Source organism: Erythrolamprus reginae, chromosome 2, assembly GCF_031021105.1.
Source record: "Erythrolamprus reginae isolate rEryReg1 chromosome 2, rEryReg1.hap1, whole genome shotgun sequence".
NCBI lineage: Eukaryota > Metazoa > Chordata > Lepidosauria > Squamata > Dipsadidae > Erythrolamprus > Erythrolamprus reginae.
The window spans coordinates 150,937,536-150,951,623 of record NC_091951.1 but is presented as its reverse complement, the minus strand read 5'-3'; the positions used below and the strand labels follow the sequence as shown (position 1 = coordinate 150,951,623).

The 14,088-nt window shown below is 40.0% G+C and overlaps 1 protein-coding gene across 2 annotated transcripts in view; it reads left to right on the top strand.

The window, feature by feature from the left end:
* SAP30BP (SAP30 binding protein) overlaps positions 1-14,088 on the top strand; it is a 46,604-nt gene that overhangs the window by 594 nt on the left and 31,922 nt on the right. The window contains exons 2-4 of one of the 2 annotated variants that reach the window (XM_070739918.1): positions 1,747-1,858; positions 2,886-2,995; positions 9,126-9,173. In XM_070739918.1, the coding sequence (XP_070596019.1) occupies positions 1,801-1,858; positions 2,886-2,995; positions 9,126-9,173 (216 nt within the window). In that variant the 5' untranslated portion in view covers positions 1,747-1,800. The remainder of the gene's footprint in view (positions 1-1,746; positions 1,859-2,885; positions 2,996-9,125; positions 9,174-14,088) is intronic. The other variant, XM_070739917.1, reaches the window with a different exon arrangement.

Here is a 14,088-nt window from a genome sequence, read left to right as displayed (position 1 = left end):
ATGCTTCGTTTCTTCTTTGGAAGCTTGATCGGGATGGCTCCCGATCTGCTTCTAACCTTCGCTGGATGCGCTGATGCATCCTAGGGTTGATTGGCTTTGGCTTCGTGTTCAGGGAGGTATGAAAATGGCTCTACTCCCCGCTGAAGCTTTCCCCCTCTCTCCATCCTCCGTTTCACGGAAGGGGTTGTAAGGCTCTGTAATTTTGGCTGATAGGTGTTTGTTGCGGTATATTCCGCTCGAATGATCTCTGGGCGGATAATTTGGTTATTGGAGAAGGTGCCTTTCTGAAAATGTGAAGCACCATTTTATTTGGTTACGCTGTTAATTAAACTTCAACCCTCACGGTTACTTGAAGGGATTGCTTTCTTCAAGCCTCTTCAGTGTGAGTTCTACCATACCAACCTAGTTGTGAGAAAAGAATAAAAGCCTCCATCCCAAAATATGACCCTTTGCTCTGGTAAAAGGGTAAATCCCGGTGACGGTCAGGTCACAGGGATTTTGGCCTTCTCCAGGTCCCATCAGCCAGGCAATGTCATCTGGCAGGGCCTAGGGGAAGAGCCTTCTCTGTGGCGGCTCCACCCTTTGGAACCAACTCCCTCCGGAGATTCATACCACCCCCACCTCCTGACCTTTCACAAATCGGAGAGGGGCGGCATACAAATTAAATAAATAAATAACTCCATCTTTGCCCACAAGCATGGGGGAGCCATGAGTGTTAAGAACTAACTCCGGCGATGTCACGAATGGTTAATTTAATTGGATGAATGTGGATGATTGTTTCTTAGGAAAATGGGAGTTTATAATTTTTAGAATTTTTTAATATTAGATTTCTTACATGCTTTGTATTTATTTCTGTTGTAAGCTGCCCTGAGTTGGTTGAGAAGGGCGGCATAGGAATCAAATAAATAAATAATAAAGGAAGGGTTGTGTTGAAATCACAACATGATTACATATTAAGAAATGTACTTTGGCTATCCATCTGCAGTTAACCTAAACAGGATATGTCTGGCTTTAGAGGAGTATGAGCTATGGAGAATATGTGGGAGGATGAGGACAAGTTCACTTGGATCATAAGTAGAACCATAAGTGGTTAATGACAATGACCATCAGAAAATGTTAGAAAGTACCAAAAAACACCATGAACAAGGGCCAAAGGATGTAAAAGCTTGCCAATAAAGTTATATAAGATTGTTGTGTAATGGAGGGGTGTCTTAAGAGGGGAAAGTCCAAAGAAGGGACAGGGAAAGGTGTATATGGCATATTGTATTTGGAAATTACCTTTGTGATATGGATATTTATCCTATCCCCAGGTTGGTCATGTGCATGTCGTTAAAATAAAAAGCTTTTTCTTTTATTATTCTTCTGGACTCCTGTTAATTTATCTCACACTAGTTGTTAGATAAAATATCAGATATTTGACTTGGTAAATTTGGCATATACAATGGTGCTTAAAAGACCTAAAATGTGATCCGTTCTCCCCACCAATCCTAAAGTTAGATAAAGAGAACCTAATTAAACAAGTGAGCCAAAACATCATATGTAATGATTTATTGGGGGAAATGATACAGAACTGCATACATGTTTGTGGTAAATGTATGTGAACCTTTGCTTCCAGTAACTTTTACTGCTGCCATCAGGTCTCACAAATGGGATAAAGTTCTTATGCTGAAATGCAGTGTTTGCCTTTCACCAAACATGTTTTTCATTCAAGTCAGAAATTTCTATTTTGGTCTTATCTGTGCACAGAACATTCTTCCAGTTGCCTTCTGGTTTATCTGCATGGTCTTTCGCAAATGGTAGATGGACAACAATTTTCTTCGTTTGGAGACTAATGGCTTTCTCCTTGCAACCTTGCCAGGTACACCATTGTTGTTCAGTGTTTTTCTGATGATAGTTTCACAAACACTGACATCCACCAGTGGAAAAAAGCCTTTAGTTCCTTAGATGTTACTCTGGGCCTCTTTGACACCTCCTGAAGTATTACACACCTTACCTTTTGTATGTTCGTAGTTGGTCAACCACTCCTGGTAAGGGTAATGGTGGTGTTCAGTTATCTCTATTTACACACAGTCTGCCTGAGAGTGGACTAATAGAATGCAAACTCTTTGGAAATAATTTTGTAACATTTTCTAGCCTGGTAAGGATCAACAATGTTTTTGGGAGATACCTCCTTTGTTTGAGCCATAACACACTCCCCTTTACAGTCTTTGAAAGTGAATACTCAGAATTCCATTATTTGAATAACCTTTCACATACACACCTGATTATCTTCAATCATTGACTGAAACCCCTGAATTTCCCCTTTAAATGAATTGATAATCCTAGAGCACAAGTGTTAAATTTGTGACATCATGTTGCCATCAATTGACATTTCACAACATTTTTCCCATTTGCAGAGCTGGGGTGGGGGTGACGCATCTGGCCTGCGGGTCACCAGTTTGACACCCCTGTCCTAGAGGGTCATTTACTTTAGCCACACTACAAGTTTGTAGGTTTCCTCAGTAAATAAATGTATTATAATGTTTTGACTCATTTGTTATTTAACTTCTCTTTAACTAGTTTTAGTATCTGTATGGAGAACAGATTATGTTTTAGGTTATATTTCTGAGGAAACATTGTAAATTTAAACAAGTTCACACACTTTTAAGTGCCATGGTATATGCAAAACATAGTAACACTAATGCCTAGTTAGCAAGAAAGAACTTACACTAGAGGGACTGAAGAAAGGTTACTTAAGTAAAAGATCACAGTTCTTGTTTATCAGGGTAGTTTTATTTCAGCAGGTGTATTTATGTGATTTTGTACAACAGTATAAATCTTCTGCATGTATTTTTCACTGGGTTGCAAAGTGACTATTAACCATTTTCTTCCTTTGGATGGTCTAGAAGAAAAAGGTGGTTTGGTGTCAGAAAGCTATGGAGAAGATGACTTCAGTAAAATGGAAGGAGAAGAGGATGGTTATGATGAAGAAGAAGATGAAAACAGCAGACAGTCAGTAGGTATTTTGTTATATAGCAGTCAGACTTGGATTGCAGGTTAATATTAAGAATATTATTTTTTTGTATCTTTGTTGCTTTTGTTTATATGTATTGTATTTGAAGTTATCACAGAATTCCTAGAGGAATTCTTATAGAAAATGGAAAATCCCATTGTTTATCCCTAACTTCCTTCAGTGAAAATACCTTTTTGTTTGCAAAATCAAATCTTAATGTAAAAATAAAATGACCTATTTTATAATTGATGTACACATAACATTTCTAGATTTTAGAAGTAAATTTTTATATTCTAGAACAGTGATGGTGAACCTTTTTTCCCTCAGGTGCCGAAAGCACGTGTGCACGCACTATTAGACAGATATAAGTGTCCACACTCATTATTCAATGCCCGTGGAGGGCCAAAACAGCCTCTCCCCCCCCCCCCGGAGGCCCTCTGCAGGCCAGAAATGGCCCATTTCTCGACTTCCGGCAGGGCCCAGTAGACTTCCCTGGAGCCTGGGGATGGCAAAAATGCCCCATCCTCTCATTCCCAGAGTTCCTCTGGAAGCCGAAAGTGCCCTCCCAGAACCTCCTTGTGAGCCGAAAATCAGCTGGCCGGCTTGCACATGCATGTTGGAGCTAAGCTAGGGCAACGGCTCACATGCCATCAGATAAATTCATAATTCAGTTCATCTTTGAGATTCTATATCTCTATACTGATTGGCAGAACTTATAAGCGCTATCAAGCATCTGTAGATGGCGGTTTATTTGAACATCATAAACAAATATTTGAATATCATAGTGCAAATCCCACTTGTTATGTGTGTGCATCAGTTCACTTGCTCAAAAGTGCATCTTGCTTATTTTGATATCCTCTGCAGATGGTAGTTACGGTATACTATTGTCTAAATTATGTTTTTTTCACCTTCAATTGTGTCAAGACACATCTGGGACACTTGTTCAGGATTCTTGCCCCTTCTTTTAGATCAGTTAGTAGCAATAAGAGGGAGAGCTGTGTATTAATAATATAATATTGATACCTCGTCCCAAATATCTACCACATATGCTCACAATATTGATATTAGATTTGTATGCCGCCCCAAGTCTACGGAGAGGGGCGGCATACAAATATAATAAATAAATTTCATGCTGATATAAGTTAAAATTAAATTACAAAGTTACAACATTATGCTTATTATCTTTGTAAATTCTAAGTTTAATCTTAAATAATGGTATCTATAATTCCATTTTTCATATAGAAGAAAGCATATTTGCAATTTTAAAAAATATCCTCATAATGTGGCAAAAGAATTAGGTCATCCTTTTTATTGTGGGAATTCCTATAACTCTGGTTACTCAATATTTAATCTCGTGTTGAGTTTGAATAATTACCTAAAGTAGAATCCCAGTAGCAAATCTGGATAACAACTTCAGTTTCAGAAAGACACAGTGGGGACGTCTGGTTGAGGTTGTGATAGGAATCAGACACCTGTGCTCAGTTTCCACGCTCCTGTGCTGAGTTCTCCCCTTTGGTTGGCTCCAAAAGGAGCCAAAACTGCCCTGTAGGGGCAGTGAAGTAAAGAGGGCACCCTGTGAGGTTGCAAAGTTGCAGCTCTCCTATACAACCCAGGGCTTTTTTCCCTCTCAGCCACGGTGAGAAGAAGAGGCAGCCTAAAGATGGTTGCCATGAAGATGGGACAACTAAGGAACAACTAAGACTGCTGGTGGAATGAAGTACGTGAACAGTGATTGGAACTGGAGGACAGAATTTTTTCCCCATTTAAAATCTTAACCACAAGAAATAATTTAGAACTATTTGCTCAGAATTATTTGTTTAAGTGGCAATTGAGCATTTTGAGGGAAATACCAGACCGGAAAAAAGAGAGGTAAAGAGAGAAAAATAATAAGTTTTTAAATACACAGAAAATTGCACTCCTAAACTGGGAAGGCATCTTAAAATGCCGGAATCTTTTACTTTAAAAACTTATCTTGCTTTTATAATTGAACTACAACTAAAACAACAATTGATTAGTGGCAACACTGAAATCTATGTTGAGAATGCCATCTGCTGACAAAAGGAAAATATATAAGTCTGGGAATACCTTTATGAAGGACTGAAATTATTTACTGGATAAGTTCAAATTGCCCAAGGAGCTGCTGATACAGTTCTACAGAGGAATTATTGCATCTCTATAACTGTCTGGTTTGGTTCTGCAACCTAACAAGATAGACACAGACTTCAGAGGACAATCAGAACTTCAGGAAAAAAGAGTTACTGCCAATCTGCCTTCCATTGAGGACCTGTATATTGCACAAGTCAAAAAGAGGGCTTGTATCTTGGACATAAATTGTTTCAACTCCTATCCTCAAAACGACGCTGTAGAGCACTGCACACCAAGACAACTAGACACAAGAATATTTTTTTCCCAAACACCATCACTGCTAAACAAATATTTTCTTCACCACTGTCAAACTATTGACTACAGTTGCATTACTATTACTATTAGTCTTGTCATCATTCCTTTCACCCATCTCCTCCCACTTAAGGCAAGGTTCGACAAACCCAGGCGCCTGGTCGCCAGTGGCGCCTAGAAAATGTTGTCTGGCGCCTAGAAAATGTTGCCTGCTGTACTGTATGTCAGCGTTTCCCAACCGGTGTGCCGCCTGGGCAGGGCGCTGCGGTGCCTCTGACCTCTCCGCTCCTGCCCGATGCCGCGGTTTCTGGCGCTCTCCTGCTGGGTCCCAAAGAAGGCAGGCAGGAAGGAGAGCTCCATTCTTCGCGCCTTTTTCCCGCCTTCCTTCTTTGGGGCCCAGCAGGAGAGCGCCAGAAACCGCGGCATCGAGCAGGAACCGGGAGGTCGGAGGCACCGGCACGGCAGCGCCCGCCCAGCTGAAGGTTCCCTGTCGGCACTGGCGGTGGGAGCGGGGGGGGGGGCCGCGGCTGCAGCGGCACAGGCAGTCGCGGGGAGATGGCGGGGGGAGCGGGGGGCGGCTAAAGCGGCCCCGGGCACCGTTCCCTGTACGCTTTTCCAGGGGCGCGCAGGGAGCCGCGGCCACCCGCCCGCCTACCGGATTTCCCTCCGCGCGGCTGGGGAGGTGGATTCGCCGCCCCCGCCAGCCCGATCTCCCTCCAGTGGCTGGTGACGTAGTTCTACCGCCCTCGCCAGCCTGATCTCCCTCCGTGGGGGGGTGGGGGGCGACGAACCGACGACCGGGGGCTGTCCGTCCGTGTTGGGTGGTGCAGGGCAGGCACAGGCAGCCCCAGGGGAGAACAAGGGAGGGAGAGAAAGGAAAGAGAGAGTAAGGGAGGGAGAGAAAATTGAATGAAGGAGGGAGAGAAAGAAAGAGTAAGAAGCAGAAAGGATAGAGAAAAAGGAAGAGAAAGGGAGGGGGAGAAAGGAAAGAGGGAGGAAGGGGGGGAGAGAAAATTGAATGAAGGAGGGAGAGAAAGAAAGAGTAAGAAGTAGAAAGGATAGAGAAAAAGGAAGAGAAAGGGAGGGAGAGAAAGGAAAGAGGGAGGAAGGGGGGGAGAGAAAATTGAATGAAGGAGGGAGAGAAAGAAAGAGTAAGAAGTAGAAAGGATAGAGAAAAAGGAAGAGAAAGGGAGGGAGAGAAAGGAAAGAGAGAGAAAGGGAGAGAAAGGGAGGGAGAGAAAATTGAATGAAGGAGGGAGAGAAAGAAAGAGTAAGAAGTAGAAAGGATAGAGAAAAAGGAAGAGAAAGGGAGGGGAGAAAGGAAATAGGGAGGAAGGGGGAGAGAAAGAAGATATGAAGGAGGGAGAAAAAGAAAGAGAGATAGGAAGGAAAGAGGGAGAGAAAGGAATGAGAGAGAAAGGGAGGGAGAGAAAGGGAATGAAAGAGGGAGAAGGGGTGAGAGATAGAAAGGATAGACAGAAAGGGAGAGAAAGGAAAGAGAGAAAGGGAGGGAGAGGAAGGAAAGAGATGAGAGAGGAAGGAGGAGACAGAGGGGGTGAAAGCGATGTCAGGTGGAGACTCGGCAAAAAACCAAGTTTGCTTAAAAAAAATTCTGGCTCCTAAATTTTTTGGCTGGCTCCTAGATTCTGAACAACTTTGTCGACCCCTGACTTAAGGTATGACTGTAACCCCTTGCTTGTATCCTTATGATTTATATTCATATTGATTGCTTCCTGATTGATTATTTGTACCCTATGACAATCATTAAGTGTTGTACCTCATGATTCTTGACACATGTACCTTTTCTTTTATGTACACTGAGAGCATATGCACCAAAGACAAATTCTTTTATGTCCAAATTACAGTTGGTCAATAAAGAATTCAAATTCTATTCTGTTCCGTTCTATTCTATTCTATTGAACTGTAATTAGTGTATTCCTTGAAGTGCAGCTTTAGGACTGAATAAATGGTTCATGGATTACTAGACAAAAGTTGGGCTTTAAAAAAGATATGCTTTATAAGGAAGAAATGAGTGAAATCTTGAAGGAGATGGTGTTGCCTTTTCAAAACACAAAGGACATCATGGACAAAGGATTTATAAAGAGACTATGGAAAAAATAGAAAATACTATGCGAGGGATGATGAGTAAAGACCAAAACGCCCAGGGAAAGGAGAAGCCAACAGAAGAAATGGAGGAAAAGAAAGAACCGAAAGAACAGTGAAGTTAACAGGAAAACAAGGAGGAAATAATAAAAATAACAGTGATTGATTAATTAAACAAGGAGGAAATATTTTAAGAGAGTTAAAAAGAGAATTGGGGATACAGGAAGATACTTTTGAAAGGATGATAGGGGATTGGGTAAACATTTTGGTAACTAGACAGTGGAAGATGGTAGAGATGATAGAAATATTTAGATTGAATAGTCAACAAGTAGATGCAGACACAGAGAAAGATTCAAGAGGAATATAGGAGGCAAGTCAATAAAAAGCATAGCAACTAAAGTACTGAAGCAGACAAGAGATGTTTTTTCTTTTGTTCTGATTTGCTTTTCTATCTTTTTTTCCTTTTTTAGGTAGGTGAGACAATTAGAAGTAAGGTAGGATAGAAAGAAAACGACTTTTAAATGACAGTGACATGATTAAAAGTTAGAATAAGAGATAGAAATGAGAGAAAGTGGGCATATTAGTGTATATACTTTTAGATAATAAAATAAAAGCAATAATGGAAAACATGGAATAATTAAATGAGAGACTATAACATAATATAAATATTTATTATTATTAGAAATGTAGAAGTTGGTTGAATGTAATAATTATGATTAATTCTACTAGTCTTATTCGTATTAGAATGTATGACACCCAGGTGCCACACTGCACACATTGATACATATATGTAAAACAAAATAAAAAACTTGAAACAAAAATAGAAAAAGACACAGTGGATATGATAATAAATGTGGAGGCTGTAACCTACAGGATTGTTGAATCCTAAAATAGAAGTGTTACAGAGTTTCAGGGCCAATGTTTAGCAATGAAGAACTTGGGGCATGCTATCGATTGATAATACAGTTCTATGGTAGTAATTATATGCTCCGAGTCCTCGGAGAGGGGCGGCATACAAATCTAATAAATTATTATTATTATTATTATTATTATTATTATTATTATTATTATTATTATTATTCTACTGTTTAGAAAAGTACTCTTTCTCATTTTCTATTCACTCTATTGTTTAAGAAAACCTTCCAGGTCAGAGGGCACCAAGGATCCCACATTCCATTGTACACAATATTTACAATTGTTTTCTTACCATCTTGAAACTCTGTTTTGCAGACTCTAAAATCAGAGATACTGTATGTTGTTAAGTGGTTGCATGGCTAGTTGTCCTTATATTTGCCTAGTGTTACCTGTTTTATTTATTAGAATAAAATTGGCAAAAATATAATTCTCTAGTGATAAAATTTATCCTATTTGTTGACTTGTAATGCCCTTTTAAAAATAGAAATCCAGTATTGTGTGTGTTCCTAGAATCTACCCTACCATCTTAGAAGTAAACTTAACTTATTTATATCTTTTTGCCCTTAAATTGCCATTTTAACAGAGTTTGGGAAAGTTGAGAGAGCAGCCCAGCTGAATTTAAAAGCAAAATTAGGCTATTTAGTGCAAGTCCCTTGCCAAATGCGCAAGAACTTGCTGACAATTTAAAGCTTAATTCTGTACATTCTTTGTCTTATAGGAAGATGACGATTCAGAGACTGAAAAACCTGAGGCTGATGATCTGAAGGTATTTGGAAGAGTATTATGATGGGAATACACTGCAAAGCGTGTAATGGTGTGATTTAGTTAGTAATCTGTAATCTTCTATTCTTGACAAGTTAACTTGTTTGGGGAATGGGAGATGTTTCCTGAAATGTATAAAAAGTCAGGAGGACTCAGCACCTTTTCAGCTTTTTATTTTACAAGATTTTGTGAATTACAGCACAGTTCATCAGACACAACTACGGTTAGTCAGAAAAAGTGCTACCAGACTACCTAACGTAAACTCACCATAGTTCTCCTTCTACAAAGTATATATGAGTATTTGAATTTTGTGAGTAACTGAATTAATCTTCCACATCAGAAATTGACTAATGATTAGGAAATGCAGTAGTGTGCTTGATATAGGCTCTTAACACAAATGGTAAGAAATAATGCAGATGTCGGAAAAGGAGTTATAAGTTTCAGGGAATTGTATTAAGAACCAGTTTCCAATGTTAATCTTTAGTGTGATTTGTGAAGTTCATGCAGTGCTTGAGATTAATTTGGGGGTTGTTAAAAAAAACAAGACTAGATATGTATTCCTCAATTTACAATGAGAGAATGTTGGTGAATAAAGTGATACATGACCACATTGCAACAGCAGCCTCTGTGGTCCCAGTTGCCATTGTCAGCTAAATATCACAGTCATTAAGTAAGGCAACGTCCTGTGTGCTTTCCATAACCAATGTTACTGGGGAGATTGGTAGGAAATTGCAAGTACCAGGCCCACAGGAAGATGGGGAAAGAAGCAAAGGGGTTATAGGGAAGATTGGAGAGGATATGTGCAATGGGCATATCTCGTACGTCAGAAGGGTGCAAGAGGTGTATGAGAGGTGCTGCACGGGTTGGGAAAGGGTACAAGGGGGTATGCAAGAGGTGCTGGTTGGAAAGTTTATGAGTAGGTGAGAGGCACTGTAGGTCAGGGACAGTGCATGGAATCTCAGAGATGCCAAGTGAGTCAGAGATGTGATATATATGGGACATTTATTTATTTGTTTTATTTGTTTACTTAGGAAAATACTTGTGGAATGTTTTAATGCATCCTAAAGTTATATTTCTTTCTAAATGTATACCTATCAGTATCTAAAACATTTAAAACATTAACTGTTAAGTTAATTAAAAACCCGTGTTGTTAATTAACTATGTTGTCCATGTAGTGGCAGTATTTCTTCACTAATTTTTCTAACTCTCTGATTTGATGCAAGCTGTATCAATTATATATGACTCAACTGACAAACCCAGGTTGATAATTTGACCAGCCTGATTAATGTCCCAAATATAATAGAACAAAGAAACCTAATAGCTGAGGGTGTAAAGAAGATCTGAACTGAATGTTTGGAAACTTAGCAATATAAACTTAGCAATTATCTCTATTCAAATTCTGTTTTTTGAAAACATTTTAAAAGTTATAAAGATCCTTCTTTTTGTAATCTCTGCAATTTATATTGAACCAATTAACATCCAAATCCAGGCTTTGTATATATGAATGCTAGCTGATTTCATTTTGCTTTGTTTGTAAAACTTTTTAAAGCTTTTCAGTCATGCTGAATAACAGAACAGCGTGTCCAAGTCAGCTTTATAAGTTCCAACGTGCATGTCAAGAAGCAGTTTTCTCCTTGGCTCCAGGGCTAGGCTAGCTGCAATTGAGGACAGCCTTTAAAAGAAAGGCTTTTATTTTACAACACTGATATAAAAATAATCATGTACATGCAGTTGTTTTTAACGATCCCAAATCCTTGTAGCTTTGATCTTACACCAGCCTGGAAAGAATTTTGAGTAGTAATGTTCGATTTATGACCATAGTGTAGCACAATAGATAATAAACACCGTATGAGCAACTCTTCTGCTTAAGCTTTTCAAGGAGTGTTCTCAGGGGAATGATTAACCATATCCATGAGTCATAGTCTGAGGTGACTGACATAAACACATTCATCAATAGAGTCATGCCATGGACACATTTCAATACACACCTTTAACGCTTAATTCATAAGGAGTGCCTGCACTGGAATCCCCTGCTCCTTCCCTTTTAATTATTTATTGAGAGCATTGTCAGGTTGGAAACCTGGTTTAAAAGAACGCATATTTACAGAGCAAAATATGAGTCCCCAGCCATAATTTTCAGCCTTTTATCTTAGGAGTTAGATTATTTATTTATTATTACAACTTTGATCCAATTTATTCTTTGTTGTTAGCACTGGGGAACATCTCTATATGAATTGTAAAGATCTGCAGTGTTGATATATTTTTTCTTCCATGTGATTTACAAACAATAGACATGTAAAACATTCAATGTTTTTTCCTGCCTTGTATTCCAAACATGATGCTTACGACCATGTCGACCTCTAGGTTTCTCCCTTGTGGGGTGCCTCAGGGGTCGGTCCTCTCCCCCCTGCTATTTAATATCTACATGAAACCGCTGGGTGAGATCATCCAAGGGCATGGGGTGAGGTATCATCAATATGCGGATGATACCCAGTTGTACATCTCCACCCCATGTCCAGTCAACGAAGCAGTGGAAGTGATGTGCCGGTGCCTGGAGGCTGTTGGGGACTGGATGGGTGTCAACAAACTCAAACTCAATCCAGACAAGACGGAGTGGCTGTGAGTATTGCCTCCCAAGGACAATTCCATCTGTCCGTCCATTACCCTGGGGAGGGAATTATTGACCCCCTCAGAGAGGGTGCGCAACTTGGGCGTCCTCCTCGATCCACAGCTGACATTGGAAAATCATCTTTCGGCTGTGGCGAGGAGGGCGTTTGCCCAGGTTCGCCTGGTGCACCAGTTGCGGCCCTATTTGAACAGGGAGTCATTGCTCACAGTCACTCATGCCCTTATCACCTCGAGGTTCGATTACTGCAACGCTCTCTACATGGGGCTACCTTTGAAAAGTGTTCGGAAACTTCTGATCGTGCAGAACGCAGCCGCAAGAGCCATCGTGGGGCTTCCCAGATTCGCCCACGTATCTACAACACTCCGTGGACTGCATTGGCTGCCGATCAGTTTCCGGTCACAATTCAAAGTGTTGGTCATGACCTTTAAAGCCCTACATGGCATTGGACCAGAATACCTCCGGAACCGCCTGCTACCGCACGAATCCCAGCAGCCGATAAGGTCCCACAGAGTTGGCCTTCTCCGGGTCCCTTCGACTAAACAATGTCGTCTGGCGGGCCCCAGGGGAAGAGCCTTCTCTGTGGCGGCCCCGGCCCTCTGGAATCAACTCCCCCCGGAGATTAGAACTGCTCCCACCCTCCTTGTCTTCCGTAAACTACTTAAGACCCACTTATACTGCCAGGCATGGGGGATTTGAGACACCTTTCCCCCAGGCTTATTATAATTTATGTTTGGTATGTATGTGCTGTTTGGTTTTTAATTATGATAGGGTTTTTAGGTTTTTTTTTCTTCTTAATATTAGATTTGTGCCTATATATATTGTTTTATCATTTGTTGTGAGCCGCCCCGAGTCTTCGGAGAGGGGCGGCATGCAAATCTAATAAATTATTATTATTATTATTATTATTATTATTATTATTATTATTATTATTATTATGTTGAATCCATATGAAAAAGTTTGGAATTATTCTAGCCATCCAGTCTAATAGACTAATAGTTAAATGTTTATCCGAAAGCCTGTTTTGACTAATGACTGCCAAATTTTGAAGAAATGGATATAGTTTCAGACACTGAAATTTCTTGCCTCTTCCTTTTGTCATGGATTTTCAGTAATTTCATATATAAAATGTTGCAGGATGTTACATTTGTTATACAGTAGCATCTTGTTTGATGAAGCCATATTTGTTTGTTTGTTTGTTTATTTATTTATTTATTTACATGCCGCTTACTCCAAAAAGGACGCAGAGTGGCTAACAATAGTCATAAATACAGCAACAATAAAAATACAGCAATAAAATCAACAATGTAATAAAATATATAGTATCCTAAAAACCATGCAATCAATCCTAAAAGCCTGGTCTTAACGACTTTCTGGAAGACAGGTAGGATGGAGATAGTTGATTCCAAAGGGTTGGAGCCGTCACAGAGAATTTCTTCCTCAAGGCCCCGCCAACCGACATTGTTTGGTGGAGGGGACCTGGAGAAGGCTGACTCTGTGGGCCCTTATTGGCTGCAGCAGGGTATGAGACAGAAGGCGGTCCTGTAAATAGTCTGGCCCTGAGCCATTTAGGGCTTTAAATGTGATAACCAACACCTTGAATTGCGTTTGGAGACCGAGTGGTAACCAGTGCAGCTTGCATAAAGTTGGAGTAATGCAGGCGTACCTTGGTACCCCCGTTATTGCACATGCTGCTGCATTTTGCACCAGCTGCAGTCTCTGAACGCTCTTCAGGGGTAACCTCATGTAGAGCGCATTGCAATAGTCAACTTCTAAAGTTTTCATTAGAAGTTCCTAACTCCAGCTCTGAGAACTTTCTTTAAACAACCATCTAGAAATATTAGTTAAGGGAAATTGTAGGCTTCATAGAAGAGATCATAAGAACCTTCAGCTCACAATGGAATGTGTGTGGTTCCAAGAGTGACGTTTACCACTTCCCCTTTGTACCTGTTAATTATTGCTTTATGAGTGGCAAAGTCCAAAATGTTTGATTACTAACCACCAACTATTGTATCATGAATTCTATTTTCTTTCCGGTAAGGTGATTGTGAGTCTATTGAAAATCTTCGGTCTTTGAATTATAAACTAATTGTAGGACAAGCTATCCCTAATATGTATCTTGTCTTTTACATAAAAAATAAGGAATCCAATTAAGGGTCTACGCTAATGAATTTTGTCCTTTTTCCATTTTCATACATTGCTATACCCAGTTCCTTTGTCAACTTCATGAAGTATAATGCTTCATTATACAGAATCATGCCATTTCATCTGGTGTGGAAGCAATAATAGTGGC